Consider the following 24,036-nt stretch of genomic DNA (forward strand, 5'->3'; position numbering starts at 1 on the left):
ACATTTCCGTCTAACAACGTTCGACTGGAAGGCATCTAGCATCTATTGCATCCTCTCCTAGGATTAATTGCGTGCGTAATAAAATAAGGAAGACCATTGTCTCCGTTGCTAACCAAGTTTTCTCCCCCGCGTCCGTTGCGTGTATGCGTACGCATTTACATTCAAGATAGTCGACCAACTAGAAGCGCCGATACTTAAGCGATAGCGCGCGACCATAAAGACATCATGTACGCGTATCAGAACTTATGTAGAGTCAATCGCCGCCATTAGCCCGTCAATAGTGGCTCAACTCGAAGAGCGGAAAGCGAAACTCGAGCAATATTGAGCGGAATATAACGATGTGCATCTAGAATTGCGTCTAGAATCATTAGATGAGTCCGAAAGCTGCGAACGAGACGGCTTCGAGGAAGTGTTCTGTGCGTTATCTGGTAGAATCCGCTCATTTCCCCTTCGCCGATATTGAGCATCCATCTTTTCTCCGTTCTCCTCAAGTGTTCGCGAATCAGATAATAGTATGCACATTCGGTTGCCTAAGCTAAATTTGCCGACATTTTCCGGCAAGTACGATGAATGGTTCCCGTTTTTCGATACATTCAACTCGGTTATCCATTCCAACGCCTCGCTCTCAAATACGCAAAGATTTCAGTATCTACGAGCGTCACTCACCGGCTATGCAAGCGCTGTAGTCAGTTCATTGGAATTGTCAGACGCTAGTTACGATGTCGCATGGTCAATTCTCAGGGAGCGATATGACAACAAGCGTGTGATTGTTCAAATTCACGTCAGTGCTATATTCGACTATGACAAGGAAAAATGCAGTCAAGCTCAGATGATTCTCTGATACCGCCACAAAATATTTACATGCCCTTCAGGCATTGAAGCGTCTCACGATGCATTGGGATGATCTTCTCGTTCATCTTCTAAAAATCTCTCAAAACTTGACTTACTCACGTTACGTGAGTGACGAACCTCATTAGTGGGCAACGAGCTGCCATCGCTTAAGCAGCTGTTAGATATTATCGCTTATCGATATCAGGTGCTCGAGTCTATCACAAGAGCTGGCTCTATTTCCGCAAGGAAGATCGAGGCAAAATCGCAGCCAAATGCTAAACGTGTCACCGTTAAACTTAAATGCAGCTTCTGTCAAGGAGAACACGTCATTTATTATTGCAAAAATTTCGTGGCACTTCCAGTATCACAAAGAGTCGCAGAAATTCGCAGTCGCAAACTCTGCGTCAATTGCTTGCGCTCCTCTTCTCATGCATCAAGCAAATGCACTTCCGGTTAATGCAAGGTCTGCCAGGCAAGACACAATATGCTGTTTCATATGTCCTCAGCCGCGGACCCATTGACTTAACAATACCGATAAGGAAGTTGCACCTAATGCAATTCTTCCCCCCTCCTTTCTAGCGAATTATGCCTCAGAATCATCAAATAACGAAGAAGCCATGCTTTCGACTGCGGTTGTGCTCGTCTGCGACAGCGACGGCTCGCGCAGGGCGTGTTGAGTTTTGTTGAATTGCGGATCGCAAACCAACTTCACAATCAAGAAATTTGTGGAAGCTCTCGGTTTGGAAACGTCTATTAAATGTCTCGATCTCCGGCGTCAATGGCACGATAACTTCGTCCAATTACGTGGTTAGGATCAAATTACAATCGTGACTCAACTCATACACCGCGGCTATCGAATGCATCGTTACTAATCAGGTTACTGATAAAATTCCGGCGGTTTCTTCGGCGTGGGACAAATTTAATTTTCCGCGCAACATTCGTTTAGATCCGCGATTTCACATATGTCGGACGTTGATCTTTTAATCGGAGTGGACTTGTTTTGGAATCTGATATGCGTCCGTCAGGTCAAATCTTCAGACAAGCATCCAATTCTCCAAAAAACGCGACTAGGCTGGATTTTGGCGGATTGTTTGGACGGCACCATATCAACCGCCTCAAAGGTCTGCTCGTTCCACGCGTCCGTAACTAATGCGGAATTACACGAACATGTCAGTCATGCCTGGCAAATGGACGACATCCCCACGCAATCGCACAATTACATGATGGAGGAAAACATTTGCGAGCGTCACTTTTTAGACAACGTGTCTCAGAACTCTCAAGATATATCGTCAAGCTTCTAATTAAAGAACAAATATTAAATAACATTAACGATTCGCATGAGTCTGCTCTCAAGCGATTGAAGGGCATCGAGAGACGTTTCAAGCGCGACCCTATACTTAAATTTCAATACGCGGCGTTTCTCGATAAATATGTATCGCTAGGGCATGTGCGATGCGTAGAGTCGCCCACTGCGGAAGAAACAATATCGTTTTATCTTCCATACCACTGCGTCTTCAAAACGCTTAAGCAAGCATCGAAAATCCGTGTTGTATTTGATGCATCTTGCCACAGCAGTTCCGGCATATCGTTAAACGACGCGCTTCAGTGGGACCGACTGTTCAACAAGATTTGATGTCAATTCTAATGCGCTTCCGTTTTTTCACTTATGTTATCATCGCTGATCATCATAAAAATGTATCGGCAAGTCTTAGTACATCCGTCTCAGATGTGCCTGCAGAGAATTCTCTGACGTAACGACCGCTCTGCTAACGTCGATACGAACTCATTATCGTCACTTACGGTACAGCTTCCGCGTCATTCTTGGCCACCAGATGCCTCAAGCATTTGACCGAGCAGCACGCTCATCAATTCACTCGCGGTTCAGCATGCGTCCTTCGAGATTTTTATGTCGATGACATGCTCACCGGAGCGGATACAATCGAATTAAAATTTGCGATGAAACTATTCAACTATTAAAATTAGGAGCATTCGAGTTAAGCAAATGGGCCTCGAATTGCCCTGAACTATTACAAATAGACAATCGTGACCGTATGCCAATTAATCCGTCATCGGAGATAACGTCACGGACTCATGTATTTTGGGCATGCAATGGAATCAATGCCAAGATACGTTTCAATTTCTCTGCAAACTTGATGCAGAACCTCACGTTGTATCAAAACGAATCATACTTTCCGAGGTCGTTAAATTGTTCAATCCTCTGGTCTTTCTGAGTCCAATCATTGTGATCGCAAAACTCATCTTGCAAGATTTGTGGCAATTGGTTATTCAATGGAACGAATCTATTCCTCAGGACATCCACACTCGTTGGATTGCTCTCAGAACGTAGATGAACAATTTGAATCAATTAAAAATTTCTTGATGTGTTAAATTCGATGTTCATCAACCAATCGTGGAAGTGCACGGATTTTGCGATGCCAGCCAATGCGCGTTCGGAGCTTGCATATACCTTCGCACCAAGCTCGGTCTCAACGACCATCGTTCCAAGTTGCTGTACTCAAAAAGTGTCTCGCGTCGCGCTGCTCAAAACCGTCTCGTTACCGCTATTAGAGCTATCGGCCGTTTTATTATTGGCGCGCTTAATCAACAAGATTAGAGAGTCTTTGGAACTCTCGCAATGCTCGACTTATCTATGGTCGGACTCAACGATCGCATTAAACTGAATAACCTCCCCCTCGCGGCGGTGGTCAGTCTTTGTGGCAAATAGGGTGGGTGAAATTCAGCGCCTAACAGAAGTTGAATGCTGGCGCCATATCGCATCCCCCGACAACCCTGCCGACACATTGTCGCGTGGGATAAATTCCCATGACTTAATCGATGCGGAGAGGTGATGGAATGGCTCCGAATTAAACTAAAATGGAATGAAAAACATTGGCCGCCCACTGTCTTCCCGCATTTAGACAATGATCTTCCCGAACAAGGGAAAATCGCGTCAGCGCGACGCGAGACACTTTGAGCACAGCAACTTGGAGCGATGGTCGTTGAGACCGAGCTTGGTGCGAAGGTATATGCAAGCTCCGAACACGCGTTGGCTGGCATCGCAAAATCCGTGCACTTCCACAATTGGTTGATGAACATCGAATTTAACACATCAAGAAAGCCGTTTCCACTTTCCATCCCTGCATCATTGACGACTTATTAAACAAGTGTTCCAATTTAAACAAAATATGCCGCATCATAGTGTATTGTTTAAGATTATCCAAGGCTCACCGGGAGCACAGAATATTTACTTTCGTGTCCTCCGCTGAAATATCTACCGCCTTAGATTGTATTTGCAGAACAATGCAACAGCGAGCGTTTTATCGCGAATATGAAGCATTAGTCAAGAACGAAATTGTGAATACTTCTAGTAATATCTTATCGCTATCTCCATTCTTGGAGATGAAAGCGGACTAATGCGAGTTGGCGGGAGATTAAAAAATTCGAATCTCGCGTTCAATCCAATTCTCCTGCCACGCAAATACATATTGACCCAATATTATAGAGCGTGAACACACTCGAAACTTACACGCGGGTTTGCAAGCCATGATGGCTTTCGTGCACTAACGCTTTTGGTTGCTATCATTGTGATCCGTGCGATACGTGGAATAATATAAAAATGTGTAACCTGTTTTAAGGCCAAACCTAATCAATCAGAAGCCTTAATGGGCTACCTGCCAGTCGAGTTAACGTATCTATCTTTCTCTCGCTGCGTCATAGACTATGCCGGGCCGCTCTTGTTACATGAGGAAAGGCGTCGAAACGCGCGAAATCACAAAGCGTACGTTTTGCTTTTTGGGTGCTTCTCCACGAAGGCGGTCCATCTAGAGTTAGTAAGTGATCTTACATCCGAAGCCTTTATTGCCGCTTTCAAGCAATTCGCGTAGGGGTAGACCCGCGCACATATATTCAGACAACGGGACCACCTTCGTGTGCACGCATAAACAAATTCAAGAATTATACATGTACAATGATCCACAAGTCCAGTTCGAGAAAATCAAAAATTTTCTTCGCAAATTAAAAATCTCTTGGAGCTTCATTCCGCCTAATGCACCTCATTTTGGAGATTTATGGGAGGCAGCCGTAAAATCTACAAAATATCACATGACTCGGATCGTGGGCAAGGCTCATTTGATCTTTGAGGAAATGCAAACGACCCTCTGTGAAATTGAGGCGATCCTCAATTCGCGTCCCCTATTACCATTAAGCGCCGACCCTAACGACCTAGCGTATCTAAGTCCGAGACATTTCTTGGTTGGCACGACTTTAAATGGTCTTGCGTTGACTTGAACGATGTCAACGAAAATAGACTACTACGGTGGCAACGCGTAGAGCAAATGTGGCAGCATTTTTGGCGCAGATGGAGTAATGAATATCTTCATTCTCTACAAGCCCGAACCAAATGGATGGCTAGCAAGAGAACTCAGCTGTCAACTAATCAACTCGTGCTCATAAGGCAGCCGAACCTAGCTCCGCTTCAGTGGGCAATGGGACGAGTCCTGGAGGTTCATCCTGATCGACGGCATTGCTCGTATCGCAACTATCAAGACTGCCAAGGGTTCTTACTTGAGGCCACTGTCTAAACTATCAATATTACCAATTTAAATCTAGTCGATACCTTACCAAACATTTAGTTCTAAGTGTCTTTAGCTATTACATTCTGATTATATCGCATCTTACGCAGGCCTCCTTTACGTTCATTAAGAATGTCTTATTATATTATTTTTTTTCTTTTTCACTTATTATATCGCTTGCATACTTAGATATTAATACACGTTGATTTTCAGTGCAATGACTAAATGTGACATCAAATCGTATCAGAGTAATTCGCGTTTCATGTTATGCCAACGAACTGCTTGTATGTCATGTTGAAAGTCAATCCTTTCAAGGCAGGCGGCGTGTTATCCCTATGGTTCACGACGTCTAATCATATCGCCTAATCGCATTGATGAAAAATCGATGAACCCACGAGATGTTGATTGCTCAACTACGCATGCGTCACGCGTAATCGATCGAAAAATATCAGATCATTTCGGCTGCTGTAACTGTCGGGTCGACAGCACTTGTCTCGTCTCGCGAAAAGGTTATCGCCGCGCTACCGCTAAGATCCTTCCATATCCGCTGTGAAACATGTTCGCCCGCGCTCGAGGCTTATTTAATAAAATTTGGAAAGCAGAGAAGATTTCATTTTTCTCGACCGTGTGCCCTCGAAGTAATAATTTCGCGGGAAACGCTCGGACGATGACGGCCACGCCATTACGATCTCTTCGTGCGCTCAGCGAGATCGCCAACAAATACACTTCGCACCAAATGATTATGATCATCTATAAAGGTAACAAAGTATTGTGCACCGCTTTCCGATCTGGTTCGCATCGCCCCACACATGTCTGTGTATGATATCCAGTATACCGGATGCTCTCTGATTTCCGGTTGGGAAAGAGGAGCTTGACATTTTCTTGCTGTACACGTTTTGTAATCAATTGGAGTGAGTTTCGCGTTGAGTTATATCGTGAGCAGTTTGTGTCTTCCACATGGAGGTAACGTCCTTGATATTGAGACATCAACGATGCCATGTCTTTGTTAGCGATTGTTCATTTGTTTTTAGCTGCGCATGTTTCTTGAGGTGACTCTTCTGAAAGATAAAAAGATCGTTAATGCATTCGGCTATTATTTTCACGTTATCTCGAAGATTCTTGACTATTGCGCGATCCTTAATGAATAGGACTTCATGCTGATTATCGACTATCTTGGCTACAGACAGAAGATTTATCCTTAAATCGGGAACGTACAAAGTATTCTTAAGCTTTATATTTGTTTCTTTACCATTGAGGTCTTCACTTTGTTATCTCCAGTTGCTTCTACCATATTTTAGTAGAGGTGCTATTAGCAATTTTAATCCACCTGAGATCTCTGTGGTGCTAAGAAGATGAAAGATTGCTTATCAGTAAGTGAACCGTTGAACCACAAACACCATCTTTTGAATTCGTCGTGGTGATTTATCGATAGTGTTGTCTCGCTTGCTTGGTCTTTTTGTTTGTGTTTGTTTTTCTCCAGAAAAGCAAACACTTTTGTGCAGTCTTATGTCCGAATTTCCTGTAATAATTGCATTTTATTTGTTCACGATGGATGTTCACGATGTTACATGATTTAGTTTTAGATGCATCATGTGGTTTATTTTACTGCTTCACGAGCAAGGCATTAGATGATCGGGCAATTTTTGTTTTCTGGCCTTCGCTTTCTTCAAGTATCTTAATTTTTAAAGTTTCAGCATCCGGTAGTTCGTCGCGTGACTCTATTGCGCATCGAAAGGAATCGAAACTACTTGGAAGGCTGAATAATAATCGCGAGCATGTTGCCATTGACTTCCCAGATAACATTTATTGACGTCTTTTAGATATCTTATGCAATAACATAAATGTTATCTGGATTCTACATTCATTGATTGTAATTTGTCAACGGCATCGAAGAGATCATTTAAATGATTCTTTACATCGTTAATATCTTCGGCCATTTTATGTAACGTAATGCTTCAAGAGAGTTGCCTTATGGGCAAGCCTATTAGATGCGTAAATTGACTCTAATTTATCCCAAATGTCTTTAAAAGTTTCACAACTCTTGACTTATTTTAATTCGATGGATTAATAGACAATATAAAGTCTGACTTTACGATCCTCAATAATCCATGCGTCGTATGTTACTTACGAAGCTCATGTCGTTGGATCTATTGAAACAACAGATCATGATATTTCTCCAGAAACGTAACCCTATGTGTTTTTTACTAATAAGGCCTCTACCTGAATTCTCCATATATTGTAGTTGTCTCTGGATTTAGTATTTCAAGGCAAGTAGAATTTATGGTATTATATGCCATGACATTCGTTCGTATGTATGAGGTTGACTTGCGTGTTAATATTGTTCGGCACTAAAATCTTATACAACGTAAAATATCTCGTCTTACGCACTCGTGATTAATGTCGAGAACTTGAAAGTCTTTTGGAAAACTGGCCCATAATCTGTTAGAATGCGGTTGGACAGGATAAGTAACTCGAACGCTTTAATCCAAGATACAAATTTATTAAACAGCAGGTAAAATGTAACAGACGTAATAGTATCATAGGTGAGTACTGTGACTTTATGTTAATATATAAAAGAAAATTCTCGGCAATGCTTGATAGCAACATGTAATGAGTAGTTAAGTTGAGCAATGGATAAAAAAATAAAAGAAGGAGGATAGCAAACGCTGGTGGAAATGATAATCTAGAGACTATCGATAAATGGCTGGTTATCGATTAATCGATAGATTATGAATAGCAGGAAATTGAATTCCCAAAATTTTATTATTTCGTTTATGCAAATTTATATTTATTTTTTAATAGTAAAACAATATCTAAAAATCTGTTGTGAAAGAAAATTTATTAATTATCTGAAGTCAGTTTTATCAGATTTAAATGCTTTTATAATAACATTTATTGGTATAAATAAGGTTTCTTATACTCTTGGTCCAAATATATCATTAATTTCTTTTAATATAAATAAAGGTGACAGCAAATTTCCATTACATACGATATTATTGGTTGTATGATGTATGAGTATGTTGATATAGATTGTGAATAGAATGATCATATCAAATATAAAATGATCATAACTCTGGCTGGTGCTATGAACATTCAACTCGGTTTTGATTTCTTTCGGCATTAAACTTTTCATATATAGATGTTTGATCACTGCACGAAACTCGTTTTTTTTCATTTTGCAAAAATGGAAAAAAGTTGTTCGCTTTAATCGTCTACAGAAATGAAACCAAGTAAATTTCGCTCAAAATTTGACAGTAATCAGCTGAGAGATGCTACTTGTCAAAAAATAATATTGAGACATGACACTGCGAGTGCCCTCTGACAGATTTTCTAAGAACTTATTGACTTGCCCTCGTATATTTATATAAGGTTTGAAACAATTTGTAGCAACATAATTGCCGAATCACCGACAAGATACTATTATAGACCGTCGGCCCTTATGGAAGTTCGTAATGGAATACCTATTAAAATTTAAGAGTAACAAATTAATAATACTAATTTCATGACTTATTAATTTCGTAGACATGTATAATACTTAATTTTTATTTAAAACTGTGATTTTAATATTATCATCCGAGTCTGATTACCAATAGAGATGATAACTGCAGAGAAAAAAATTGTAATTTCCCGGCAATATATAAGATATTATAGCATTAAAAGAATGCTTACTCATTTATACAGTATTTATGTAATAAAAATAAAGTTCACGAATTTAATAATGTATGATCGAAATATTTATGATTAATCATAAATTTTTATTAATTGTTGGTAACCTCATCGTTCTTCAATTATCTCTGGTCTCTCGGGCCTCATTAATAGTCATAATAATTGCTTAGGGCCAACGTCTTTAATAGTATCTTATCGGTGCCGCAATTTCTGAGGAAATAACATATTTTTTATGCAATATTATCGTTTGTTGTTTGGCAATAATATTAAGTAAGTAATATGTATACCTCTGTGCCCCATGTACACCCAGATAGCCAAGTCTATAGAAAGCAGATTTTTTTAAATATCTGCTACACAGTATGCCAACAGAATTGGTACAGAATTAAATGTACTATTGACAGACTGCTAAAAAAAAAAGTAACAGAATCGGCGGGATCTGCTCAATTTCTGTCAACAATTTGCCTTCACATTATGTCGACAGGCAATGTTAATAGAATACAAGCCTAATGCGGACGCAGTTGATGGCAGATTGCTGTCATTTTCTGTTCGACCCTGCTGATAGTTTGTTAGAAAACTGCAAACGTTTTGCTATCTGGGTACCAATTATCTCAGATTTCTCCTATACAATATCTCGTAAATTATTGGTTTTTATAATATTTTTACATTAATACTTTTATATGCAGAATGATTATAGGAATCGTTGTGTAAAAAAATATGATTCCATTTAAAAATGCAAAAATAACCATCACATCTTTTTGATGCCTCTAGAAAAAATTATGTAATCAAAGTATGTTCCCCCCTTCCGCCCGAATAGTTGCACTTTCAAAAACATTTCTTTTAATCTTTTATATTTTTCGAAATATTACGCGATGCCAAAAATGAGGCATGTCTTATACATATACGCGATACATATATGCGATCGCAGGTGTGTATAACAGTATAATTCTTTAAAAAAAATTACATTATAATAAATATATGTTGTTTGCAATCCTTAGCTCCTGTTATCTGTTGACGCACTATAATATATCTGTTTTGTCTTCTATGTACATTATTTTCGAAAAGATCAGAACAGAGTACTTGTAAACGATCATTGACTTGAAATCTGGAGCTTGTATATCTAAATTGAAAAAGATTTAATTATAATGTCTTTTGTTAAAAATGAGATATGCAATATGAACATATATTTTAATTGAGATATTAATAAATAATCAAACTAAATAATTTTGTTACTTGTTTTTTATGTTTTTTATGTTTTATTATATTTTATATAATATTTTCAGAATTTTTTATCAATGTTTTAATACTGCATTTTCTTATTGGCAACTATTTTTTACTAACATGAGAAAATGCGGTATTAAAAAATTCTAAAAAAATTCTCAGAACTCTATGAAAAGAAAACAATTAATTTTTGTTACTTGTTGTTTTTCTGCAAAATTGATAGTGCTTGAATAAAAGTTATTGAAAGTCAATACTTGACGATTTTTAGTAATTAATATCTTGTTAATTATTAAAATTGCAAAATGGTAGAGGACTATCGACTTAGTCTAGTTCGCTCTATCAGCGCACGAAATATTTGGCAAGCATTTTGAGACACCCTGTATACCAACCTAAGGATAGTTCCCCAAATCAAAGCATTTAAGATATTTACAAATTATGGATAAAATATCAGAAATATTTTCAAAATTATAATGAAATTTGTCAAACATCCAATAAAGATGTGATGCTATATAAAAAAAAAATTTATACAATCCATCCGATTATTATTTGAATTATAAACTAGCAATTCTCTTTACGAAAATCTCGAAAGGCCAGAAAAGAAATGTATGTTTGAGACTTGTGAAGAAAATATGCGAAAAAAAAATCGAATAATTGCAAAAAGCACATTTTTCACTTATAAAATGAAAGATATTGAGTATATGAAAAAAAGTTTGGTATGAAAAATATAGGTATTCGGAATATCTACAAAATGAGGAGAGGAACATTAAAATCGATTTATTAAGTAGAAAAAAAGTAAAAAACACCCCGAAAAAGGCCTTTTTTTCACTGACTCTGTTGAGATTTAAACGCTTTGAAATTCTCAAAAATGTAGCCCTCGTAATGACGAATAAATTTAGCTCTGCACAAGCCTGAAATGTTCATTAGTTTTTGCAAAAAATCATTTGTTTACTAAAAACCTGTCTGCGAAAATTTAATTTCTTCATCTTTGAGCAGTTACAGTCGCAATTTACAGAGGTGATTTTTTATCTTCAAGAGTTGTATTAATGTACACTTAGTAATAAAACGATTTTTTTGCAGCTAACTATTATAAAGCAACTTTAAAAAGAGAATATTTTTTTCCATATAAAAAATGGAATAATTCCATTTTTTAATACGCATCATATCAAATAATCATATGAAGGATTCGACAGCTGACATTTTTCTACGAATTTAAAAAAAAATTATCGTCCGATTATTAGGATCCATATAGATAACAATTTTTTTCCAAAAAATTACTGCGGCTCTAATTTTTAAAATTAAGAATTCCGTCTTCTTCTGGCATCAATTTGTCAAGGAAGAATTGAATTTGCTGTTAAAAAATTTTCTAAAAAGTTTGTTTAAAATCATTGGAAAGTTAAAGAACGAGGCAGTGCGGAGTGGGGGAAGCCGGCGTGCAGTCGAGTGGGGAAGATCGCACCGCTCAGCGACTCGTGCGTACCTGATTTTTTGTGTTAAAATTTGCTAAATTTACATTTTCTCACCAATTAATGCAGAAATATGATTTGTCTTTAATCTGGGGTAGCTTGAAATATAAACAAATAACTTAATCAAATGTTTCGCAAAGTAATTGTAACCATGAAATTTTTAGTTTTTCGTGGCTTGAATTTTTATTTTTAAATAAAAAATTTTTATTTAAAAATAAAAATTTTTATTACTAAAAAATCATGTTTGAGTATGGTGTGCATGTCTGATTAACAAATTTAAGTCACATTAGTATAACTGTTAAATATAATTGCAAAATATATTTTTTCTAGTAAGACTAATTTACTTTTATATTTGCGAAAATTAGTATATCTTCAACAGTTGCGCTAACATTTGGCAAATTATTTATTAATTATTTGTTTACATATGTCATATTTGCAATTAAAATTCTTAAAAACAATTTTGTATTGATAATTCTGTACATTTAATTGGACATTTTTTACAGCATATTAAGTAAAGAAACATAATGTGACTTAAATTTCTTAATCATGTACAAACGTGATTTTTTAGTAATAAGTCGAAAAAATAAAAATTCAAGATACAAAAAACTGAAACTCTTATAATTACAATTACTTTACGAAACATTTGGTTAATTATTAGGTGTACAACTTTGCTTTCGCCGTTTTCCTATAGATGGCTTTAGCGGTAAGTGGTGGTCAAAATAAATAGATCATAGACGTTATATAATAAACTTGGGCATCTGTCAACATAACCCCATAGAAACATTAGTCGATTTGTGTCTGCATCATAAAGTTATTCTCGATTGAAAATGTCAGTTTACGAGCCAAATTCTCGTCATTTTCGGGAGGTTTTAATTTTTTGTTTCAATATGAAGAAATCTGCGGCTGAGGTGATTCTTATCGAATGCTCTCAAATACTTATGGTGAGGCCGCTATTAGTGAAAGAACGTGTCGTGAGTGATTTCAACGCTTCAAGAACGGTGATTTTGACGTCCAAGGTCATGCTCTGTATTTGGTGGGACCAGCTCGACATAGTATATTATGAACTTAAAACCGACTGAAACAATCATAAGCGATCGGTATCGAACGCAATTGATGCGTTTGAGCCGAGCATTGAAAGACAAACGGCCGCAATACAACGAGAGACACGATAAAGTGATTTTGCAGCATGACAATGCTCGACCCCATGTTGCGAAAGTGGTCAAGACATACTTGGAAACGTTGAAATGGGAAGTCCTACTCCACCCGCCGTATTCTCCAGACGTTGCTCCCTCTGACTATCACTTGTTTCGATCAATGGCACACGGCCTGGCTGACCAGCACTTCCGGTCTTATGAAGAAGTAAAAAATTGGATCGATTCGTGGATAGCCTCAAAAGATGACCAGTTTTTTCACCGCGGGATTCGTACGCTACCCGAAAGATGGGAGAAAGTAGTGGCCAGCGATGGACAATACTTTGAATCATAAATGTATAACCAGTTTTTTACAATAAAGCCTCGAATTTCGGAAAAAAAACGGCGGAAGCAAAGTTGTACACCTAATATATATTTATATCTCTTCCCCAGATTTTAAAATAATCATGTTTTTACAATTTATTGGGAAAATGTAAATTTAGCAAATTTTAACGCGAAATTAGATACGCGCGAGTCCCCGATTTTCCCCACTCAACTGTGCGCCGGCTTTCCTCTCTCCGCCCAGCGCACTACTTCGCTCGCGTTCTTCAACTTCCACTAAAGTTTTAAAAAAAAACTTTTTCTTCAGCAAAAAATTTGAGAATTTTCAAACAGCGAATTCAATTCTTTCTTGCCAAATAAAACTCTTAATCTTAAAAATTAGAACCACAGTAATTTCTTGAAAAAAAATTGTTATCTCGGTTCCTAATAATCGGAGGATAATCTTTTTTTTTTAAATTCGTAGAAAAATGCCAGCTGTCGAATGCTTTACATGGCTATTTGATGCATATTAACGGAATTATTCCATTTTTTTATACGAAAAAGATATCCACTTTTTAAGTCGTTTTATAATAGTTTAACTGCAAAAAATCGTTTTGTTACTAAGTGTACGCAATAGTGCAACTCTTGAAGAAGAAAAATCATCCCTATAAATTGTTGCTTAAAGATGAAGAAATTAAGTTTTCCACAGATAAATTTTTAGTGAACAAATGGCTTTTTGTAGAAACTAATGAACGTTTCAAATTTGTTGTGATTAAATTTATTCATCATTTTACGAGAATTCCAAAACTTTGCGTTTAAATCTCAATGAAAAATCTCAATGAATAGAGAGCGAGTGAAGAAAACGTCTTTTTCGGTGTTTTTTTTTACTTAACTAATAGATTGATTTTAATGTTCCACGTTTCATTTTGTAGGTATTTCGACATACATTTTTCATACCAAATTTTTTTTCATGCAATCAATATCTTCCGTTTTATATGCAAAAAACATACTTTTTGCAACTATTCGATTTTTTTTCACATTTTTTTTTTCACAAGTTTCGAGTCCCAAACATAGACATTTCTTTTCTGATGGCCTTTCGAGATTTTCATGAAGAGAAATGCTGGTTTATAATTTTTTCAGGTAAAATTCTGTTTCTGCTCGAGTTTATGAAGAAGAGGTATACTATATAACGTGCATGAAAAATCGTAAATTAAATATCTCTTAAATTATTGCATTTTAACATGATTTATACTATTCTGAATTAAAGGAAGGGATATACTATTACTATAATTTATTAAAATTTATGTTATTTAAAACGATCCTTATTAATATTGAGGACCGTCGAGCGGCCGAGATTGCTGAGAAAACATTTTCGGTCGTTTGAAATAAGCGAATAGTTTGAGAAGGAGCTGTCTCGTTCACTCTCGATGTATCGCAGGCGAGCACACAGACATGGGCGCGTGCTTAAATGTGTGGCTACCGGTTTTGCCAGATCGTCATCTGATTCTATGTCGTCACCGTTAACGCAAAGTTCTTGGCTGAGTAATCAGGAGCCTTAATGCATCGGAAATTTGCAACCTATTCATTTTTCAAATCGGAATGAACCGGAGCAGATTCACTGATATATCCATACACGTATACAAGAAAACACTGAACAAGAATTAATAAAATATTTCATATTTCCTTCAAAGGATTTAATAGTTTTTTATAGGATTGCTTTCAGATTTTTAAATTAAAAATAAACTTTTAAATTAAAAATATGTTTTCGAACAAGCTGTAAATACCAGATCCAATCGGAATTAATCACTCAACAAACGAGAATGGATTAAAATGGAGAATGGATTAAAATTTTTTTAATGTGTACTTTAAATGTTCATGAAAATGGATTGAAATAGATTGAATCCGAGCTAACACTAGTTTAATATTCGAAAAAAAAAAAAAAACATTCATTTTTAAGAGTTATAAATTTTATTCCTAAGACATTTATAATAAATAATTATATAATACCTGAAATTAAATACTTTATTAATTACTTCAATTAACTAAATTAATATTAAAAAACGCATCTTAGAGGGATTCAAATCTGGAACCTCTAGATTACGAATCTTCTACGTTACCCGCTACATCACTTCTTCAATTGGTAAATGTGTTATTCATTCTCTACTTCAATTACAATTAACTAAGCTAGTAACGAAATTATATAGATATAATAAAAATATTATCATTTAATAGAATAATCATTTAATAGATATTATCATTTAATAGAATATAATAAAATATAAACAATTTATATTATTATGAGACAATGGGTAAGTGTCGGATAATCTAATCTCGCTTGGCCGATGTCGCGCGCCGTGGTTAGCCTAATATTTGGGCTGTGTTTGACTTAGTTTGTGAGTGTTCACATCAATTATTCATTTTACTTCTAATCAAAGATAAACAAATAAACATAGTTCAATTATTTTTACGTTACAATTTTTTTTTAAACTTGAATTAAAACAAAAAATTTCCTACTTATAATTTTAAATAATTTAAGTATTGTAACATTTCATATTTAACTGCATTTCATATTTAAAATATTGAATTGAGCAGTATTCACGTTGCACAGAAATTACTGATATTATTTTTGAATTTAACTGAATTAAAAAAATTGTACTTTCTATTCACAATTCTGAATTGAGTAGTATTCACGATGCACAGAAAATGCTAATATTATTTTTGGATTGAAAAGCATAGAGATATGCTTTAAGCAATTCCTATAAATGAATAAAAATGCATTCAGGACTGAAAAGGATTTATTTTAACATTCATGAATCCGTATTGAAAATCTGAATCTATTTTAATCCTTTTCAATCCATTCTCTTTGCTAGGCAGTGAATTTATGTCCGTCTGCTTTCGACGAATTGTAATTAATGGGAAAGTGATTTCCCTTATATTTATAAACTCAAATAGTCATAAAAAGTTAATTAATATTAAATTTTCTACACAATAATGAATGTATATTAAATTCATGCATTTATTTCATAATATTATTTTGGATTTGGCATCAGCGATTTATTCGATTAAAATTTATTAAAAGATAAACACGTAATATTCAATTCTTAATCGTTGCGTTCAGTAGAATAAGATTTGCAATTATTGTTCAAAATTATTTAGTATAATTAGTTCTTGTCTTTAGTTTCTTCTTCATCTAAATTTACAAATCAATCATATATTAAAGAATTTTACAACAATTGCAAAGCTGCTTTCTTTTCTGAGCACATTAAATTAAACAAAAAACATATTCATTTTGAAAATATCAATTTCTCACTTATTTTCATTTGCCGTATGCAAATTGCACATTCATCAGTTGATTTTTATTGGAATAAGAATCTGTGAGATTTCTGATAAAAACCTGATATTCAATATGATATCGATATCGATACGATTGGATCTAATTGGATTTGGATCGTTATTGGATTTCTCACTTAATCCGATTCATCGACTGGAGGCATTTGCCGATTATTTTCTATTATCCAATAATCATCCAATCATATTGATTTTTTATTTTGTAAATCGGTAATGTGCCTATATATTCTTACTGAAAATACATTAAATGGAAATCCTACTAAAATCTTATTGATTCTGAATCATTCACAATAGGCTGTAATTTTTATTCCGATAGATACTATTCATTCCTATTGAATTTCTATCAGTTTTCAATAGATTTAAATAGTTTTAATCGGAACTTTTAAACAGGGTTAGGAAAGTAATAACAAATATTAATGTTACCAAACATATTTTATCTACAATAAATAATAATATCAACATTAAAGTGGATCTGTTCAAAAATTTATTATAAATCTGTATTTATCTAATTGTAAGATCAAGACTTCTTTAATACTCTCGATAACAAAAATGATTAAACAAAAGTTAAGGAATTTTAATAAATCAAATAATATTAGAGATTAATAGACTATGAGTACATTTTAAAATTTTTATCTTAAAATTAAAGTAGTTAACAAATATGGATATAATCGTGGTGATTATTTTTATGATGTTTATCCAATCATCTATCTTATTATTGTTCTAATTACCGATATGAATAGTAAATGAAATATGTAAAAGTGACATTAATAAAAAGCATCTATTATACATGGAAGAAGACACTAGATGTCTATTCCCATCATGCTGTTATGTATCTTTGAACACCTAGAATAAAGAGATAATATTGCAAAGATAGCTATGTTTATATTTGTTTATGCTCTGTAATAATACATATGTAAGAATGAAAATTACATGAAAATGAAGTAATCTTCTAATCTAGATTGTTTGCATATATGTTTTATTCCGTCGCTCAATACTTGTTAGTTGATATGTATATATTTCATATGTATATACAAACATGCAGGAAACTTTCCAGTGGATTATCTAGCATATAAATTGGAACACTAACAATTATTCTGTAATTACTGAACATCGTATTGAATTTTCACATGACTTCGATTAGGAGAATGTCTAAATTTTAAACAAGGAGAAATTTTGTAACAAAAGATTGATTTCAGAAATGGCATACATACACACATACAAAAGAATGGCCTTAATTTACGTTCAGATATAAAAGGACTGCATCTATGCAGCGATGCTTGAAAATTTCTCTTGATTTATGTAATAACCTTTTTAGATTTATAGTTTATTAATTTAATTTGATAAAAATTTTATTAGTTGACGAAAATGTAACAATTTTAACGAAATATGTTTTATATTGAATTTTTTCTTTTTTTTTTATTTATTATAATTCTTTATTTTACAATTTTAATAATTTTGACAGTTTTTAATTATTATACAATAATTTATTGCGGTTCTTATCGGTTTGATACAATAATATATACATGTATTTGTTCTTCTAATTGCAAATTTGTCTTAATGTTTACTGTGAGACCTCTTACTTCGATAATAATTCATATCTGAGTGACACGTTATCGTACACGGACGTGTTCTAAAAATGTATGATCTTTATATTTGATTGTAACATTTCTATTTTTTAAATTTTAATATGTTCAACAAAGCTTCATGCTCTGTGATAAGTCATTTAAATTGTTTAGATATATATCATAATAAGATTTGTTTTTAAAAAATGTAAGATTAACAACGCTGCATTTTTGTTAATTTGCGAATGATTTAAGCATTATGGACATGTGAATTATACCTGTATCATTCTTGCTGAGGAGAACTCCAAAGAAAGTCGAAAATAACGTTCAACTAAAGAAGATGTCAATCCAATATCTGATTATAGATTGTTCACTAAATAATTGCGCCATTTATCGTTGCTGACTCTCATTAGCTTACTATTTATCTTTCTGTTTAAAATTCGAGAGTTCTAATATAATTATTGTTATTTTGAATTTAAGCTTACTTTAATTTAAACATTTTTACCTTAAAACGATAAAAGCCAATAAGAATTAATGGAATGAGAATCAACGCGAAGAAATTGTAGTGGCTCATCCCGTTTTTCCGAAAACTTTTGACGAATTCTTGATAGTAATAGAAATATATAAGGATGCTCCAAAGCATATAGAGAAATACGTCTTACATCCATGAGGATATTCGAACATAACCAAAGTACAAAACGATTCAATAATCAATAATGATGCCAGTACTCTTTCTAGCATCTCTGTCATAGTTTCTGAGTTGTCGACTAGTATTTTAACTGAATTAGTTCGTGCTGCACACAAACACGTTTTAATATTTTGTATAAGATTTTCAGAAATAGTATTTGCAGTTCCTCTAAGAATTTTGTAAGTACTACAGTAAGATATGCATATTGGAATAGCATATTTATGTGCCATTTATGCCAGCAAGTATTGCACAATGAACACACGAATAATCTAGATTAGATTGCCTTTCTTTTCGCGAAATTTTTATTTATAGGTACGTAGAATAAGATCATCAATTATGGTTTACTATTGAGAAAAAAATTCATATTTTTATCCAGAATGATATCAAATAATTAATAAAATATTTAATATTATGATTCATAAAAAAATTACATTATGGATGATATTATTTCATTTCGGTATCGTCTTATATGTTTTAATTTTAATTAATTTAAGTAATGACAATTATTATTTATTTATAAATTCTTATTTATAAATACTAGAAATGTCTTGAAAGAATGAGAACAAGGATCTTTTTCAAAAAGATCCTTGCTTCCATTCTTCCAAGACTAATGTAATTTACAAGGTCAATTATTTAGACTGTGATACTACATATGTGAGACAGACAATTGAAAACTTACCGAACATCGCAATTACATCTATTAGAATACATCTACTCGCTCCGTGATAACAGAACACAGGTTACGAATTTGATGAGTAAAAAGAAATCCATTATTTTTCCATTCAATTTTATGCAAAAATAATGGATTTCTTTTTATTACACCTAATATTATATAATGAATATTTCACTGCGTTTTTATTCCGGTTTAAGATTAAATTTTAACTATTTAAAATGTATTTGACTTTTCTACTAGTATTTTTATTCACTGCGATATTAGAACATCTGATAATGGCACAATTATGATGCCGAAACATTTTATGTACGGTTTTCTTACTATAATTAAATTTATATTAGGTGTACAACTTTGCTTCCGCCTATGCTTTGCTTTTTCCTATAGATGGCTTTAGCGGTAAGTGGTGGTCGAAATAAATAGATCATAGACGTCATACAATAAACTTGGGCATCTGTCAACATAACCCCATAGAAACATTAGTCGATTTGTGTCTGCATCATAAAGTTATTCTCGATTGAAAATGTTAGTTTACGAGCAAAATTCTCGTCATTTGCGGGAGATTTTAATTTTTTGCTTCAATATGAAGAAATCTGCGGCTGAGGCTCATCGATTGCTCTCAAATACTTATGGTGAGGCCGCTATTAGTGAAAGAACGTGTCGTGAGTGGTTTCAACGCTTCAAGAATGGATTTTGACGTCGAAGACCGGCATAGCGGTGGAAGAGAGAAGGTTTTCGAAGATGCAGAATTGGAGGCATTACTTGAGCAAGACTCGTATTAAAATCAAGAAGAATTGGCACGATCATTGGGAGTGACTCAACAAGCCATTTCAAAACGCCTCAAAGCCATGGGAATGATTCAGAAGCAAGGAAATTGGGTGCCGTACGAATTGAAGCCGAGAGATGTTGAACGGCGTTTGTTTGCTTGTGAACAACTGCTTGAAAGGCAAAGACGGAAGGGATTTCTGCATCGCATTGTGACTGGGGACGAAAAATGGGTTCATTACGATAATCCCAAGCGCAGAAAATCATGGGGAGTTCCCGGCCATGCTTCCACGTCGACGGCCAAACCGAATATTCACGGCTCCAAGGTCATGCTCTGTATTTGGTGGGACGGCGTAGTGTATTATGAACTGTTAAAATCGACTGAAACAAGCGATTCGGTATCGAACGCAATTGTTGCGTTTGAGTCGAGCATTGAAAGACAAATGGCCGCAATACAACGAGAGACACGATAAAGATTTTGCAGCATGACAATGCTCGACCCCATGTTGCGAAAGTGGTCAAGACATACTTGGAAACGTTGAAATGGGAAGTCTTACCCACTGTATTCTCCAGACATTGCTCTCTCTGACTATCACTTGTTTCGATCAATGGCACACGGCCAGCACTTCCGGTCTTATGAAGAAGTAAAAAATTGGATCGATTCGTGGATAGCCTCAAAAGATGACCAGTTTTTTCGACGCGGGATTCGTACGCTACCCGAAAGATGGAAGAAAGTAGTGGCCAGCGACAATACTTTGAATCATAAATGTATAACCAGTTTTTTACAATAAAGTCTCGAATTTCGGAAAAAAAAACGGCGGAAGCAAAGTTGTACACCTAATATTACATGGCAATTTTTTAAGAACATAAAAATTTAAACAATTATTATATATATCTTTATTTAGATTTAACTACAATTTACTCTTCTATTTTCTTGTCTACTCTACTCTTCTATTTTTGTTAGTTTGTAAGTCCTTTAATTTAATTATAATTATTCTAAGTTGTAGCCTTCTGCATCTTTATGAAAAAAAATTAACTCTCATTAACTAAGAATCTCTCATTAATTAAGATCTGTTAATTAATTAGATATAATTTATCAGTCTCATTCATTGGTATTAGAGAAAAGCAAATATAGGCGAGGAATGGGCACATTAGATCCGTAAAGACAGCAAAGGCTATCGCGCATGTGCAAAAAGAGGTACCACGTGTCGCTGTGACGATCTTACAACTCATCGAATCGTTTTTGTATAATCTTCTCTTTCGATTTCTTCTTCTTTCGATTTCAGTGCCACTTCTTCTGATCATCGCCAAATCATTCAAAGTGACATTTACGTATGAGAATATGGAATTCTTCACTAAAAACGCAAAAACAAATTCAAAAAACTTCTGAGGAATTTATTAAATTCCGAGAAATAGTAAGAACTTAAAAATATGAATTCCTTTGAATTCCACGATTTAGATTTCAAGGATATAATATATACATATCGAATTTTTTTGTAGTAAAGAATTACTTGCTTTAATGTACTCACTTACGCCTTTGAGATGTTTGAGATTTTGACTAATCTTCATAGCGAAGAAAAATAACACGATTACTATCAATATCAGCATCCATTGATTAATTATCTTCCATGATCATTATACCACATACTACGCAATATCCCTGGATCGCCTCCAACATCAATTTAGGCAGCCATCTATGATGCCACTCATCTATGACGCCCATATCCTTTGAAATTCTTTTTAAAATCCTTCCTGGAATACAAAAATCGTTAACTGTCAACAAGAAGAAGAGAAAAAAAATTATAAATCCAGGAATCGAAATCGGTGTAAGTTCGATAATTAATATATTTGATATCATGAACATGTGCAAAAAAGAATTGTAAAAAAAATTATAATTTTTTATTTAGCTGAAATTTTGTTTACTTTTATGTAGTCTCCTAGTAAAATAATTTTTTTTCATGTATAATCAGATTTCATTATATAAATATATCACTATAAATTTATGTAAAAATGCATATAATTATTAATACATAATTCATTATATAATTAGATATACATAAGTTTTTAACATAATGCATAAGTTTTTAACATCTAATTTTTATAATTTAAATATTATTAATAATCTACATAATAATACTACTATATTTTTTATTACGCATAATATTGCTGTTTATTTTCTAAGGTTATAATTGCAAGGAAAAATGTTGGTCAATTATTCACAAATAATTTTCTGTTTTTGAACTTTGGGGTTCTGTTCTAATCTAAAACTTTTGAAGTTTCAAATTTGTAACAAAATCGAAACATTTGTTTTTGTAATATTTATATTATACAATATGCAATATTATTTGTAATTGTAATATTAATTTTAAAAAATATGTCAAAGATGAATATTTGACCACTTAATCCTAATATCTTCCTCATTATAGGCTTGATCTTTAATGTCTATCAATAACATGTTTGGTATAATATTTCTCGTGGAATAACGTGTCTTTTGAGTGATCTTATCTCTTTTAAAATTAAACAACTGATAAAAAATTTTTCATACATAATTATACATAAATGGTTGTACATAATTTATAACCATTATAAATAAATTATGTATAAATTAGTTATGTATAACCATTTATGGAAAATTTTTTACCGGGCTGCTATATTTTAAAAGATATAAAAGATATATTATTCCACGATGAAAATTGTTTCAGCAAATGTGTATTGATAGTCGTTATAGTTAAATATAATATTGTATCTGCAAATGTATTATTGATAATCGTTGAAGGTCATGCCTATATAATGAAGAAGATCAAATGGTAGATATTAAGATGAAGTGGTCATACATGCATTTGTCATATTTTTGAAATTAATATTACAATTACAAACAATATTGCATATTTCAACATAAATATTACAAAAACGAATGTTTACAGAAATTAAAACTTCAAAAGTTTTAGATTAAAATAGATAAAAATTCTAAAGCAGGAAATTACTTGCGAATAATTGACTAACATTTTACCTTGCAATTATACATTTACAAAAAATACAGTGCTATTATACAGGGTGAGGAAAAAATACCGAGACATCTAAATAACTTCTGAACGATTCGAGATAGAGGATTGAAGTTTATAGGGATGCAAATAGCACCATAAAATCTATCATTTAATACCAAAAATGCCCATTTTAATACCCCGGGAATGGAGGGGAAGGAGGGCAGAAAAATCTTAAATTTGCAGGATCGAGAGCTCGTTTAAAAGGGTCTTTCAAGGCGAGAACAACGCGTAATATCTCAGGTTTTTACGATTTTTTTTCGCAGAGCACACTGTATACAATTGGGTGAATGAATATAAACGTGATCGTATATCCATTTGTGATGCACCTCGTTCGGCATGTCCTATTGAGGCTGCTACGCCAGATATCATCGATAAAGTCCACGATATTGTTTTGATTGATCGACGAGTGAAAGTGCGCGAGCTTGTTGAGGTCACAGGCATATCACATGGCACAGTGATTTCAATTTTACACGAACAATTGGATATGAAAAAACTATCGGCAAGATGGGTGCCGCGTTTGCTCACTGTGGACCAAGCGCGACCGTGTGCCGATTTTCAAAACAATATTTGGAGATGTTTCAACGTAATCCAAATGAATTTCTGCAATTCATTACTGTGGACGAAATATGGATCCATTACTTCACACTTAAGACGAAGGAACAGTCAAAACAATGGACTTTATCGGGTGAACCATCTCCGAAGAAGGCGAAGATCGTAAAATCGATCGGAAAAGTGATGGCCACAGTTTTTTGAGATGCA

At 34.1% G+C, this 24,036-nt stretch overlaps 1 protein-coding gene and 1 pseudogene across 1 annotated transcript; both read left to right on the forward strand.

Moving 5' to 3' along the window:
• The first annotated feature begins 3,752 nt into the window (after positions 1–3,752).
• LOC108686303 lies at positions 3,753–5,118 on the forward strand. Its single transcript, XM_018191549.1, has 2 exons — positions 3,753–3,853; positions 4,716–5,118. Exons 1-2 carry the CDS (start codon positions 3,753–3,755, stop codon positions 5,116–5,118), a joined length of 504 nt encoding a protein of 167 aa, XP_018047038.1.
• Positions 5,119–15,505: 10,387 nt separating this feature from the next.
• LOC108686304 lies at positions 15,506–24,030 on the forward strand (annotated as a pseudogene).
• Positions 24,031–24,036: the final 6 nt, after the last annotated feature.

This window comes from Atta colombica, unplaced genomic scaffold (assembly GCF_001594045.1).
Source record: "Atta colombica isolate Treedump-2 unplaced genomic scaffold, Acol1.0 scaffold173, whole genome shotgun sequence".
Classification (NCBI taxonomy): domain Eukaryota; kingdom Metazoa; phylum Arthropoda; class Insecta; order Hymenoptera; family Formicidae; genus Atta; species Atta colombica.